The sequence below is a fragment of the Lissotriton vulgaris genome, chromosome 9 (assembly GCF_964263255.1).
Source record: "Lissotriton vulgaris chromosome 9, aLisVul1.2, whole genome shotgun sequence".
NCBI classification, from domain to species: Eukaryota; Metazoa; Chordata; class Amphibia; order Caudata; family Salamandridae; genus Lissotriton; species Lissotriton vulgaris.
In genome coordinates this window covers 326907685-326922981 of record NC_141697.1, presented here as the reverse complement: position 1 = coordinate 326922981, position 15297 = coordinate 326907685, and the positions used below count along the sequence as shown (strand labels likewise).

Genomic DNA, 15297 nt, shown 5'->3' with positions numbered 1-15297 from the left:
GGGATCATTGATGATAAAAGGGTGCATGGGGAGGGTGCAAGCTCAAGTTACTGTGGGATAACTAGAATTACAGAAAGTCAGTGGTCTTCTTTGCTTAAAGCGCTATATATTTTAACTGACAATTTCACCCAACTAAAATGTCAACACCGCCAACAAGACCTTGCATTATTTAAGCCAGATAGTACTGGAAAAACAGAGCACTAAGACTGGCTGCAGACAGGTAAGAATGGGGAAAAGGAGGAAACATGCAGACTCACTGCTTCATCTCCTTGTGCAATTTGTAGAGAGCATCAGCTCTTCCTTTTCCCCCAGAATTATCAACCCTGCACAGTCGCAGCTGGCCTGGCTCACAGGTGAGGGGACAGTCGCGGGGTGGGGAGGCAGGCAGACGCAGGATGGGGGCAGGCGCAGGGTGGGGGGCAGACGCAGAGTGGGGGGGGGGGGGAAGGTGCAGGGTGCGGGGGCAGCCGTACGGTGGGGGGCGAGGGGAGTAGTTGCGAGTTCAATAATAAAAATTAAAAAAATTAAAAACCTACCTTTCTGCCGGTCCGGGTCCTGCGTCTTAACTGCTCCTGCTTTCCTGCCTCCGGCAGGAACAGGAAGCAGGCAGGCAGCCTCCCTCCCCTCCCCTACCCTAAGTCAATCGCAACGCTCCAGTGGAGCGTTGAGATTGGCCGGCAACGCTGCCCAGTCAGGGGCTTTAGGATATTGCATGTTCCAGTGCAGAGTGTGCATGACTAGTTTGTACGGCCCGAGAGGGCTGACCAAACCAGTCATACGTACTCAGGAGTGGGGAAACCACTTTTGCCCTGCCAGGGCAGCTCCGCCCACCCGTCCGCAATGCAGAATGAAACATAAAATGGTAATATCTCAAAGTTATTACCATTTTATGTTTTGGCTTTCTCACATTGCGAGAAAGTAGTGGAGTGACTCTCCTTCACCCTAGTGAAGGAGCCACCTCAGACCCTGCAATAACTCCTGCAAATTCAAACTCACCTGATCCAGTCACTTAGTATATATGAGGTCATGCTGGCGTTCAGTCAACGGGCTCGGTGCAAAATGAATGGTACATCGACTCCATCTCTACAAATCATACAAACCTGAAGAGCGTACACTGAATGAACGCTGCCTCCTAATTCACATGCCTTGCTGAAACACCAACCACTAAGCAAACTGCGGGTATGCATTCAGGTTCCATACTCCTTAAACCCCTGTATGAAGAGCATGTGACTAACAAAACTGTTGTGAAAATTAAACCGATGACACATTACGACAAGCATTTGCAATGCTATAGGTCTAGCATTTGCGAAATTTTATGCTATTGGCATTGTAAATGACAATGCCATTTATTTATCTGTTTTCAAAACCAACACATAGATAAAAGGTTTGTCATTTACAATACCAATAGCTCAAAGTCTCGCAAATACGAGAAGTATTGCATTGCAAGACCACTAGTGGTGCTCAGTCCATGTGTCCTTGTGTGCTTGGAGGGGCGTGTGATCCCTGCTGTGCGTCCTGGGAGGGCTGCCTTCATGAGCACATAGAAACGTCCGGTGTGCCAGCCGGTGGGCATGGAACTTACAGTAGTGCTCAGCCCGTGTGTGAAGCAACGAGTGATCGTGTGCAAGGGGCCCTGGCGCGGTGTCTGTCCTGGGAGGACAATCTTCACATTATCCACTACATGCCAGTGTGCGCCGTGTCCGCCGGCAGGCACAGGAGTTTACAACGTGGCACGGTTAATGCTACACTGAAGACGTGTTTCAAGAAACTATCCAGATAGACATCCCTATCGGTAAAATGACCCCTCTTCTGCCCCGCGTGCTCTACCACCCCTCAGCCATCCACCCCACGCCCCGGACAGGGCAGCTAAGCGCGTGGTGCAAGGAATTGATAATAAATATGTGTAAAGCTGGAAAATAATGCAACGTGCCTAGCTCTGCCTTTTCGCACTTCAGAATCGGAAGGCACTGTAAGGTATCTGAAAGGTGACATGGCGCTATGCAATGGACTGGTAATTAATAAAGGACTCCCCAGCTAAAACCAATGCACTATGCACAACTCAGTTTTCTCCAAGAAAATTTGGCACACTGAAGTATCTGAAAGGTAAAATGCAGGCGCTACACATATTATAAAAGTTAGCTTTGAAGAAATGTAAAATACATATTTTATTTATATGCAAATGATAGAATGCGCCCAAATGTTACCCCTTGCCGTCTCCAGACTCCCTAAGTGGTGTAAAGGGGCTATATCAAGCTCCAATAAATACAATCAAATAAACCGGTCTGTTTACCATAAAGATTAGCACGAGCCTGGCGCTTTCTTCCCCTATTAGAAATGCTATGTGTATGGGCGTGACATGTCAGCACTACACAGAATACCAATGAATAAATAAATACACACACACACAACTAAAGAAATGAGTCTCTGCCTGGCAAGCAACATCAAGTTACGTACCTAGCTTTTCATCAATCGTTGCAGGCTAGTATACTGAAGCGCCTAGAAAGGCAGCCTGTCGGTGCTACGCAAAACACTAATAACTACATTAATGGAGAAGGCACGGACAGCAGGGGGTGGAGGCATGGACAGCGGGGGGCACAGACAATGGGAGGGGGAGGATGGAAAATACGGAGCACGGGGCGTGAACACAGGGATGGGGAAAACAAAACAGGAGCGAGGGGGAACGGATGAAAAGCAGACACCACTTTTAACAAATATAGCTTTCACAGATGCAAGGTCTTCAATCATTTGTCCGGGAGCCGAGGCCACAGCTGCCGTCGGGGGAGCCATTCCGTATCACCAGCGTGGCAGCAAGAGGAAAGCAGCCGCGAAGCACCGTACGCCTAGCTTGTCAGTGAAGAAAAAGACAAGCGAAGCAGCGGATCCCAGGAGCTGGCCTGGCTGCTGCAGCTCTGCAGATCCCTGTGCACCCATGGGCCGTCCCTGCCTCGCGGCTCCACCTTCCAGCCCGCTCTGCCGCTGCTAATGCCTGCTGCTGCCTTCCATTATTTCACCTAAAGCAGTGTCGGCGGCATCGCTCCCAGGAACATAGTAAAACTAGGAAAGTGAAAGCGCGCCATGCGCGTTGTGAGTGCCTGCAGTGGGAAAAACTCATTAAAGAAAGTAAAGCTCACAGACTAACTTCAGAAACATGATCCCTCACTGCATGCCTCCTTTAGATAAGAAATACCCTCACGACAGCCGTTAAGCAAACGATCCAGTCCGGATGGGCCGCCCCAAAAGGAGACAGGGCGGTAACAAAGAAGCCTCATTTTCAATTGGAGGCCACAGTTTAGCATAAACGATGACACCAGCCAATGAAAATGATGGGCGGGGCTTCAAGTGCCCTTCTGAAATCTCCTCTACCACAATACGTCTTGCATGTGTGCTGCAGCGCTAGGCGAGACTTAAAAAGGTTGTGCAATCTTCATCTGTGAGATAAGACTGCATCAGCATCTCATAGACATGCACTTCCCACAAAAAGACAGGGAGATAGACTGCAGGGCTAGTCCTGCTGCTGCTGCTGCAGGGACACATACATTTAAATATGTAATGCTTCTCCACAATGTCATCTTTCCTCATGACCCTTCTCATCAACCTGTATCTGTATCTTCCTTGGTCTATATTTCATCTCTCATTCCTGCTCAAGTTCGCTCTCTTTCTACATCCCAGTATCGTTATATATCTTCTCTCTACTTCGGACTTTAGCATATGGTGTAGCATTTCAAGTCATTCATAAGTGGTTCTCATCAACTAAATACGATCTCTCACATTTACACACATCTTTTATAAAGATCAAATTTGAGTATGTTGTTAAAATATGGATAATGAAGAAAACAAAAGCAATGTACGAAAAGAAAATGTTTGGTTACATACACATCTTCAAAATGACAAGGATTTTATTATATGGTCATGAGTCGTAAAAACAAATTCTAGAATCAATTACTTACGTGCCACCTGGGCAATCGCATTTTCATCAAGCATCATCTCCGCTATTCCCTCCTGATCTACATCCACCTCATCCACATAAACCATCTCGGTTAGGGATCGTGTTTTTAAACTCCAAGCTGCCTGCGAATGGGGCAAGATCAACAAAGGAAAATGTTTGCATACAGTCAAACGAAATGTTTTCAGAGATGATTGACACTATTGCATCTTTCAATTCCCGGCCTTCATTGAGATTTGAAAACATGCTTTATGGTTTTACCCTATTAGAGATTGATGCCTTTTGAAAGTTGGCTTCAGGTGAAATTGAAGGGCTACCATTCAAGTGAAGTATTAACAAGTAACAGCATACTTACAAAAAAAGAGCACTAGCCTGGACTTTGCACTCAATAGTTCTATTCTTCAATAGAATGACATGCAAAATGTGATTTAGTCTCCGTTCAAAAAGGAGGATAAGATCCCTCTGGGTTTACTTGACTATACAAATTTACTGAGGGCTAAACAATGAACTGCTTGTTTGTTTTGCAAGTGTCCAGTTACCACGAAAATGGCTATGGCGAAAATCTCTTTTCTGGGATGTAGGCTCTTCTTAAACTATCTAGATTAAAATGAAATCTGGGTGTTGAGCCTAAAAATGCATGATAAGTCGCGCATTTCCAGGTTTATGACACGAAAATGGAGATGTTTTCTGGGGTCTCCAGCCTTTTCATATGTTTAAAAGATTTATGTAACTTAACGTAACACAACATGTATTTGTAAAGCACATTTTCACCCAAGGGTATTTTGGAGCTAAATAACATATGTTTATTGTTACCCAACTCAATAATACTCATTTTATCGACCTCAGAAGGGTGAAACAGAGTGGACCCGTGGGGATTTGAACCTGTGACCAGGAGGTTGAACACAGGCCCATACAGTGGAGGCATTGATCCACTAAGCCATCAGAGACAGCAGAGATGTCTATAATGGCAATGTTTTCTTAGAATTTGTTTTACACATTTTCCACAAGGAAACAACAGTACAAAAGCACAGAAAATGAGAATTAGAATAAAAATGACAAAGGCAGGAAATAGAAAATCGCAACATTACTGATTAAAGACAAAGGTGGGGAGCTGGTTAGAAGAATGACAGATATAATCAGCAGGTGGAGTCTATGAGTATAGTCCAATGCAATTTTAATTATTTGCATGCCGTAGTTTTCTACTCCTTGCTAAAGGTGCCATTTCTGAGAAGTAAAGTCACATGGTACACTACAATCCACCCTGGCGACAACGAGCACCGCTATGGAATCCGTTCTTAAAGCCATTCAATCCAGTGTCCAAGATATTAACGGGAAACTGGACCACCTCACCCAACGAGTGGACAGCATGGGGGCGAAGCTCGACAAGCAGGGTGAGCGTCTGCATGATGCTGAAACCCGAATCGCAGCAGTTGAGGGCGAAGCACATGCCACGACCAGTAAGTGTGCTGGGATGGAGAAGCTGTTAGAAGTTATAAAAAACAAGGCCGAAGACTTGGATGCGAGGTCTCGTCGGAACAATGTTCAGATCGCGGGTGTGCCAGAATCCACCAACACCGGCCAAATGGAAACGTATATTGAGGAAATGCTTCGCACGGACTTTGGGGCAGAACACTTTTCCTCGGTCCTAATTGTAGAGCGTACACATAGGTCGCTGGCACTGCGTCCACTGCCGGGCACCTCTCCCAGGCCCATAGTGGCTCGACTCCTGAATTACAGGGATAGAGATTTAGTGTCTTGAGGATGGCCCAGGAACAACAGCAGGTGACATATCAAGGTAACAAGCTGGAGTTCTATCCAGACTTCACAATGGCGGTACAACAAGCTCGTAAGGAATTTGCACAAGCGAAGGCAAAATTACGTGAACTAAATGTGGAATATGCCATGCTCTACCCAGCGCGCTTGAAGGTAATATGGGAAGGTCGCTCAACGATCCTCAAGACGCCAAGAGCTGGATACAGATTAGGATGTCACCATAAAGAAATGTCTTGCTGGACGGTGCTGGTCGCATGGAGGCAATTTTCGGTGCACGTCAGCGACATTGGACCCTGCTGGCTTGTGCATTACAGACTTGCTATGAGTGGATGATGCTCAGGGCGGTAAGTACAATACATGAGTGATGGATGTCTTGTAGACGGTGTTACATGGTCATGCACTGCAGCTGAGGGAGGATGTCCGATAGTTAGATCTAGCTGCCAAAAACGGTAGTAGAAACTTTGCTGATTGACTGCTTTGAATGATATAAGGTGCAGAGACTGGCCTGGGAGCTATCCAGGAAATTGGATCACAAATGCCACGGACAGTCCGAATGTGCTGACCATCGGATCCCTGTATAGGGTGGGATGGGGTGGCAGCCACTGTACAACTTACGAACACCTTTCATCTTCCTTGTAGACTCACTAGCCACCCTGAGAGGTGAGAGAGAACTTTACATGACTTTTCTTGGTGAGAGCACATGACTGGTATGTACTCCGCATTACAATATCGGAGAAAATTGGGTGGATCTTTATAGTGGTGTGATGTATAACCAGTACTCGACCTCACACGTTTGAAAAGACTCGCACACCATATTCATGGGTTAAGGCGAGGTGGCAGCGGAGCCTGTCTCTGACTCCAGGGCAGCGAGAATATTGAGCCTTGTGATAAACAGTCAAGGGGGGGAGGTGGAGTGGGGTTTGTTTTGCATTGCCAAGTACCATCTGACAGGCCACTTTTTGAGTTACAAATGATGCTGTTAATGTCCGTTTCATACTTATGATTACCATGTGATGATACGACAATATTGCATTTCTTATGATGTCGGAGGTGGGATCTTCCAAGGTAATTAGCTGTGCTTTCCTACTATAGATAAGGGAATGAATACTAGAAGAAATGTGAATTGAGGCCTCATGTCGGGTTTGAATTGCTGTCAGATTTATCAAACTGTGTTTGATTAAGATTAGCCTGCACTTACAGTAGAGTCCTGACCACATCCATTAGTTTGGATGGTGATGTGTGACCATGGAGGACCCTCATCCGGGAGTTCCCCATGGAGTTTTTGTTAGGATGGGTGTTTAATCCTAGGGTTTGGCTTTGGCGTGATTGGGATGCTGAAGTGGGTGGGGTGGTTGGGTAAGGGTTGGGGATTGTTTTGCGGACCAAAGTACTTGAGATGCATCCAAATTGAGTGTGCTCTGAGTAATATGACTCACATTTCCTCACACGACAGACTCCACCCGGGGATGGTACACTTCATAAAAGTCAAAATGTGCTGGTGTATAAGATCCTATGACCGTCACGACTGCCGCTAAACCGAGACCTACACATTTAAACTTGCTCACGTGGAATGTCAGGGAGCTCAACAACCCCCCAAAAATCAGACAAATGTTTGCATATTTTGATAGATTACACATTGACATAGCCCTTTAACAGGAAACGCATTTAGCTCCCCACACCAGTAGTCACTTTGGTCGTAAATGGGCAGAATCTATTCACAATTCAGCATACTCCTCATATTCCAGGGGGGAGTCACAGTCTAAGTAAAAAAAGGATCGAATTTCGCAATCAAAGATACCGTAGGGGACAATCAGGGGCGATATATCATTGTTACAGGCACACTTCGTGGGCAACGAATTGCGCTTATCAACACATATGGCCCAAGCATGGATGATCCTGATTTCTACAATGAGCTTTGGCAGAAACTACATGGGGTGTTGGAAACGACCCTACTGTGGGGTGGGGATTTTAATCTTGTGCTGAATGAGCACCTTGACAGATCACGCTCCCCCACGGAACCACACAAGAGAGCGAGGGTCAAGCTGCTAGATATCATGTCGGAAATGCAGTTACATGACATATGGAGAAATCAAAATCCGGGGCGTAGGGATGCAACACACACACATCGGCAGCACATAACAGCTAGTCGCGTTTTGATTACTGGATTGGGTCAAAAAATGCACTGCTCTGGACCAGGGCTATGACACACCTACCCAAGACATTGTCTGACCATAATCCCATACTACTCTCAATTAATGTGCCATATTACATGCCGCCTTTATATAGCTGGAGATGCAATGCGAAAGCGCTGCTGGATTCAGTATACAGAGACACTATCACAACGGCTGTTACAGCCTACTTTTTCTGAAATGAGCCCTCTACTGATGACCCTAGCTTACTATGGGAAGCAGAAAAACAACCGCAAAGGTGCACCACAATTTTCTTCAAAACACAGTATTACTAATGAATTGCGGAAAGGTGATCGCGTTTCGTCCCAATGGGACTTCTTCAGGGCTTGTTTACTCAAAAGCAGTGCTTTTCAGTCTATAAACCACATCAGGAGTTTATAAGGTGCCTTTCCATATGTCAGAGGTCCCAGTGGATCGGTGGTGGACTCCAGAAAGGACGAAGGCTCTGTGGATGACTGCAGGACGATTTATTACAATCGGCCTACTGATGTCCAGTGCCCACATCTTCGTCTAAAGTGGTATATAAAATATTATATCCATTGGACACTTGAATTTAATACAGATTCGCATGATCTATAAATACTTTTCTACTACGTGGCAACATTGATCTAAATGACTCTGCATCACCCATATTTTACAGCTTCCGAGACCTAAGAAAAGACTAAGAAAGACTCGGCCTAATTATACAACAAGCCTTCACAAAGACCTCTGACATATGGAAAGGCACCTTATAAACTCCTGATGTGGTTTATAGATTGAAAAGCACTGCTTTTGAGTAAATAAGCCCTGAAGAAGTCCCATTGGGACGAAACGCCTCGGCTGTACGGTGTTAATGATTGAAAATAAAGACTTTTTGAAAAAAACAAGAAAAATATACCACCATACAGTGTGCACACAAACCCCTAGTGCCATTTGAGGGGACTATACATTTGTTTGGGGAGAAAGGAAGTCAGGTGCTGTTAGCAGAAAGGGTCCATCGTCATGCTTTACTTTTCACTTACTATGGGAAGCGTTCAAAGCTACACTGAGAGGGGTATGCATCAGTACAAATGCAGGAATCCTAAAAGATATAAGTCGGCAGCTTTCTAGGTGCGAAGACCAGTTGAAATCTTTAGAGCGCGAGTACGAGCTTACACAATGTCCGTGGGTATTAGGGGACATTAGAACTGTTATGACGGAGTATCAGTCATATGCCGAGGATGAGCTCAAGTATATAACGAAGCGTGCTACCGCTAGGTCCTTTGGTGAAGGGGTGGAAGACCGGGCAGGGCGTTCGCATCGAAAATTTGTGAAGGTCGTTCCCCCCAGAATGTACTGCAAATTAGAGAGGAGGATGGGTGTGTAACTACTGAAGCGCGGAGTATATTGCAGGGCTTTGTGAAAACATATGGAGCGTTATATGAGTCTCAACCCACGGCCTCATCGGCAGAGATCATGGAGTACCTGGCAGACGTGGCTATAGCGTGGTTATCAGATGCACAACGTGAATATTTGTCATTGCCCATTACTGTAGAAGAAGTCACGGAAATCATTAAGTCACTACCGAGCGGTAAGGCCCCGGGCCCAGACGGGTTCACATGTGAGTTCTATAACCAGTTGGCCCCACACCTGGTTGCCATGTACAGTGATGCGTTTGACAAGATGGTACTTCCTCCCTCCTTAAGAGAAGTGGTACTAATTGCTCTCCTTAAGCCTGCTAGGGACCCAGAGTGTTGCGAGTCCTACAGACCTCTCTCACTCCTTAATGCAGATTCCAAAATCTTGGCAAAAATTGCTGGCCACGAGATTACAGCCCCTCATGACCAATCTGGTCCTCCCGGATCAATCAGGTTTCATTACAACTAGATCAACCGCGCACAATACCAGGACACTGTTTGCACTCTTCCACTACCTGATTCCTGACACGAAAGCCACCGCAGTTATGCTAGATGCGGCTAAGGCATTTGATTCTATAGAATGGTCGTATCTGTTAACGGTACTGCGGCGAATGGGTTTCCCCCCGGTATTCTTGCAGTGGGTCCAACTACTGTACACAAAGCCAGCAGCCTGTGTACGTGTCAATAGCTATGTTTCTGACACCATATCCATAGGACGGGGGACAAGGCAAGGATGCCCCCTGTCCCCTTAACTATTTGCACTAGCGCTTGAGCTATTGGCGTGTAAAATTAGACACGGGCATCACTACTCGGCTTTACAATTTCTGCAACGGCCCCTACATATCTCCCTCTATACCGACGATATGATGATTTATGTGCGGGATCCGGAGCACCACTTGGCCCCCTTGCTACGTGAATATATTAAGTTTGGGAGGCAGTCAGGTCTCCAAATTAACTAGTCAAAATATTTGATTATCCCTCTTACAGATACCACACAGCCACATTCCACATAATTTCCTTTAGAATGGCAAACAGAGCCATAGTGAAAATGATGATCCTGCCAAAACTACTCTACCTTTTTAATAATATACCAATCCCACCCCCCACAGAAGTTTTTCGTCGATTAACATCATTAGTGACTACACTAATATGGGCGGGTAAACTGGCCCGCATCGAATTACGAACTTTAACGTTGCCATATTCCAAGGGGGGTTTTAGGGTACCCGATTTTTTGCTTTATTACCTGTGCGCACAGGCGTAGTACACACATTTCTGGTACCATTCGATCCCTTATTTAACGCATACTGCTATAGAGGAAGGGGACACATTACCAGTCCCACTGACGGCGATCATAACCCACCGCAGACCACCACTACACTCTAAAGACATTAACACTATAGACGCAACAACCGCAGCCTGAAATAAATTAGGAAGCTTAGCGGATAAACTCCCATTATATGCCTCTGCACTTCTGCTACATCACCACCCGAACTATCTGTCACTAGAGAAAAGGTAGGCATGGAACTGCTGCAACAGGTAGGCATTGACATGATGGGAGACCTTTACCATAACGGGGTATTTAAAACACCACAGGATCTGGCTTATGTTAGCAACCAAACACTGCTGTTTCGCTTCACATATCACAGGCTTCAAGGGGCGATTAAGAAATTATATCCCACTTACCCGGTGGAGCCCCCGCAAATCAACACACTGCAAATGATAATAATCTCCCCTAGTAGCAGACACCTGGTATCTCGACTATACAATACGGCGCAGGAGGAAATTGCCAGCACTACGAGTAGAGCGCTTGCCAGATGGAATGAGGTTCTGGATGATCTACTTACAGAGGAAGAATGGCAGATAGCATGTTCCCTAACAGAAATGCTGACGCCCAATGGCTATTTGAGGATACTATATTACAAATATCTACATCAAACATAATAGAACCCTGCCAGATTATATAAAGACGGTTTGCGGCAGGATGCGAGATGCAAACGCTGCGGGACTGACACTGCAGACTTCATACATCTTGCATGGTGCTGCCCACAGGTGGGGGAGTATTGGGAAAAGGTTACTAAGCTACTGGGTGAGAAGGTGGATATTGAAATCAACTGTTCAGTTCGCTCCTACTTGCTGGGGCTTCTGAGAGATGTCCGAGCAACTAAACGTAAATTTTGCATGGTTGCCTAACTACTTGCTAAGCGCAGAATTTCACTATGTTGGGACTGTAAAGATGCTCCTAAAATTAGCCAATAGCTTTGTGACATGGCATATTGTCAAGACGCATTAAAAACCTATGAAGAAGAGTTACCCGCTGGATCAAGACCAAGAGGCTATTGGAAATATTTAATTGCATACCTACTTACGAATCCGCTTACTTAACTAGGTTTACTGAATGTTTCGCTTATATTCTTTGCAATGTGCGATGATCTGTAAATGATATAATGATGTATACTTATTGCTACTGGATGAAGGATGCTGTAGTACAATGGTTCGTAGGTTGGTTTAACCCCTTCACTGCGGCGGCTATTCCACCGCAGTGCTATGGGGGGATGCTGGTGAAGGAACGGCTCCGTCACCAGCGTCGGTTGCGCTGTGCTCATGACGGAGCGGATCAGTCACAGCCCAGCACGGTCAATAGAACGCGCAGCGCAGGCGCGAAATCAGCGCCGCGCAGGCGCGGCGGCCGGGCCATGACGGAACCGCTCCGTCATCAGCACAGCGCGACCGCGGCTGATGACGGATCGGTTCCGTCATCAGCAGGGGAGGGGTTAACTTCAGGCATGTTATGTCTTTGAAACTGATAATAAAAAGAATTAACAAAAAAAAAAAAAAGATGTTAAGAATGTTTTTCTTTTCTTTGATCTTTTAGGTAGTATGTTTCCTTTCTCATAAGTATGCTTGTGAACCTATGTCCCAAGAAAACTCAAAAAGAAAATGTTTAGTGAAGTTTTTTAAAAACAAATGTACAAGAAGGCCGCTACAGCTAATGTAGAAAGGCCGCATGGAAATCCCTATGAGCTGTAAATAGCGCTGCACGAAAGTATAGGGGAAGTTCATCAGTAGCCACTGTGCCTCAGAACTGCTGGAGAACATCGAGATACCACGTTCCCTTTATTCGCGCGTTACATGTACTCCTAAGTAAATGCTCAATCTGCAGGCTCTTTGTAGAAAGTCACCTCGACAACAAATTAAACCTAAATGAAATATATTTTAAAAAAATTGCATCCTTCAAACACATAATGAGCTGAAATTAAGCAAGACTCTAACACAGATGATGTATTTGGTATTATCTTCTAGGTACTTGGAACCAGCTTACCTGGTGTGGCCAATTAGGACAGTGGACTACCCAGATATGTGTGATGACGCAGGACTCTGGATCGTGTGTTCTCATGACTCTGTACCATGTAGAATGCCCTGTACGGTTCGTTGTAGAAGGCAGAGGTGTGGGGAAGGGTGCTGAGGAGAGGGGTAAAGTAAGTACAGTGTTTAGCATGACACATTGCCATTGAGTGGTCACTGGTGTTGTGATCATTATGGGAAATAAAAGCTGGGGTGCACATTCTAGTGGAAAACAATGCCAGTGATAGCCTCTTGGGTCAGAATTGCTCACGTTGCATAAAAAATGCTACATTTCGTGGAGGCTCAGGAGTACATGAAATTGTTGCAGATGGGTCAGGATAGGCAGGAAGATAGGGAAGCCGGTTCACTGTCAGTCACAGGCTGCTTGCACGACCTCACGAGTTAAAAGGGTAGGTAGGGGAGGAAGGTAGAACTGAAGGTCAAAGGAGCACTTTGAGTGAGAGCGATCTATGGGGGCAGGGTGGCAAATGGTGGAGAGTAGATGGTGGCTAGCACATCTTGTAGCAACAGGTGTATGGGGTGTGGGCACAGAACCTGGCAGTGGGTTGGTTACAAGTCAGAGAGACGGGAAGCAGAGTAAGTGTGCATTAGCTGCCAAGTACAGAATTGAAGGGGACAGTAATGATGCAGTGCCGTGCTGCATTGCTGGTCCAGCCGAATGAGGATTATGTGTAGTTAAGTCATATGGCTGAGTGGTCCAGCGCACTATTCATGTAAAATGATTATGACCTGGTACTGGAACAACAGCTAATCAATGAAGTTATCCACTCTGAAACCCCTGGTTTGATTTGAAGCATGTGCAAGCTGCCTGCTATTGCTTCAAATGTCAGCACACAGGTTAGTCCTATAATTTATGGTAGCAAGAATGTAGTAGGGTCCTAGCACAGGTACAATGTAGGTGTTGATGGATATCAGTGATAAATGTGATAATTCAGGTACAATACATCGGTAGAAGTAAAGAGGGAAAATGTCACTAATTCCTGGTAGGCACAGTAGGCCAGAAAAAGTGAGATTCAGCACACAATGTCAATACTGCACATTCTGCAGGAGTAAATGGAAGAGACTTTTTGGTGAACGGTTAACAAATCGGATTCTGGCTACGAGGAGGGGGGCCTGGAAGCTCCATGCTTTGACCTATATTACTACGCGGCCCATTTACAACATGCGGCGCGTTGGCCTACAGATACAGACAATTGGGAGATACGCCTTCTCTCTGGTAGGGTGTACACCCAGACGCTGCAGGTAGCACTGATGCAGGGTAGGGGGTCGGACACGTCTCTTCCCTATATTGTGAGACACACAGGCGGTATAAGGCAGTGGTTCATTGAGAAGGTCTTACCGGAGGGCACCCTTTCACAGGGAGCTCCCGATCTGGATACTGGCCCCCTTCATCGACATGGGGCAATATATGTCCTTACAATCTTGGAGGGAGGTTGGGTGCGAAGTTCTGGCCGACCTTTACCCCAATGAGACCTTCCTTACTTACGAGTAAGTGGAAGAGACCTTTGGCCTTGGACGGGGAGAATTCCTACACTTCTGTGGACTTCCCGATGTGGTGAAAGTCACCTGGCCCCAGTACCCAGACATTCAGCCACTGACTCACACCCTGGATATCCTACTTTCATGCGATAAGGGTCTTAAATTGGTCTCGCTCTTCTGGATAAAGCCATGAAACAGGATTCCACTCCCCGGTACCGCCGTCTCGGGCTGCCTGGGAGACAGATCTCGCCACCCAGATGGAGGAGAAACAATGGGCACGCATAGGCTCCCTCACACGCACAATCGCATGCAACGCCAGGTTTAAGCTGACTCACTTCAACTTTTTACACCGCTCCTACCTAACCCCAGTATCCCTGAAATGTATCTCTGGGGACAGGGGAGATAGATGCCCTAGATGTGCCGTCGAGAAAGCAGGCTTTTTACACTTGGCCTGGCACTGTCCACTGGTCAGGCAGTTTTGGGTGGGGGTGGTAAGGATAGTTGCAGCCACAGGCCTTCAGATGGCACCCGCACCGAACCCTTGTATTGTTTACTTGCCTTAGTCCGAAAACCCAAGAAAAAGAAACTCCCGTGTAAGCTCCTACAATTCATGCTGGTACTAGCCAGGTGCAGGGTGGCAATAACTTGAATGGGGACAGAAGGCCACAGAAGTGCCAATGTGGCTTAAAGATGTCCGTGAGTGGTCCCTAGCCGAGGAAGCTCACATGCAACTCACTCAAAGGGATGAGAAGCTACAAGACGACCTAATGGCTTGGCGGGTTAGGTAGAAGGGGAGCCCTCCTCACAGGATACAACTGACACGGAGGAGAATGGGTTAGATCTAGCCATTGGGTCTGGGCCCGACGGTGAGCGAGAGGGTCGGCCCCAGTAATGTCAGCAGTGAGTCTCCGTGTCATGCACGGTTCCTTTCTCACTGTGCTATGTTCGCAAATTATTTTTTCTTTCCCCATTGTACCTTTCCGTCCCTGATGCTACCTGTTGTCCTATGTGCCATTAATGAGGTCATAGCTTTACCTACATACAATGATCTGATGCCAGTTTGTGTTTTTTTTCGCTATAACATGTAAACTGAAAAATAAAGTTTATTTAAAAAAATTGGATTCTGAAAGCAACAGTAAAGAGGCTCGATAACCAAAGGAAATTAACTTTGGAT

General features: G+C 46.2%; 1 protein-coding gene across 2 annotated transcripts in view; it reads right to left on the bottom strand.

The window, feature by feature from the left end:
• Positions 1-15297, bottom strand: part of TTC8 (tetratricopeptide repeat domain 8) — a 260914-nt gene that overhangs the window by 187817 nt on the left and 57800 nt on the right. For both annotated transcript variants that reach the window (XM_086937626.1, XM_086937627.1), the window contains one exon: positions 3948-4068. In XM_086937626.1, the coding sequence (XP_086793752.1) occupies positions 3948-4068 (121 nt within the window). The remainder of the gene's footprint in view (positions 1-3947; positions 4069-15297) is intronic.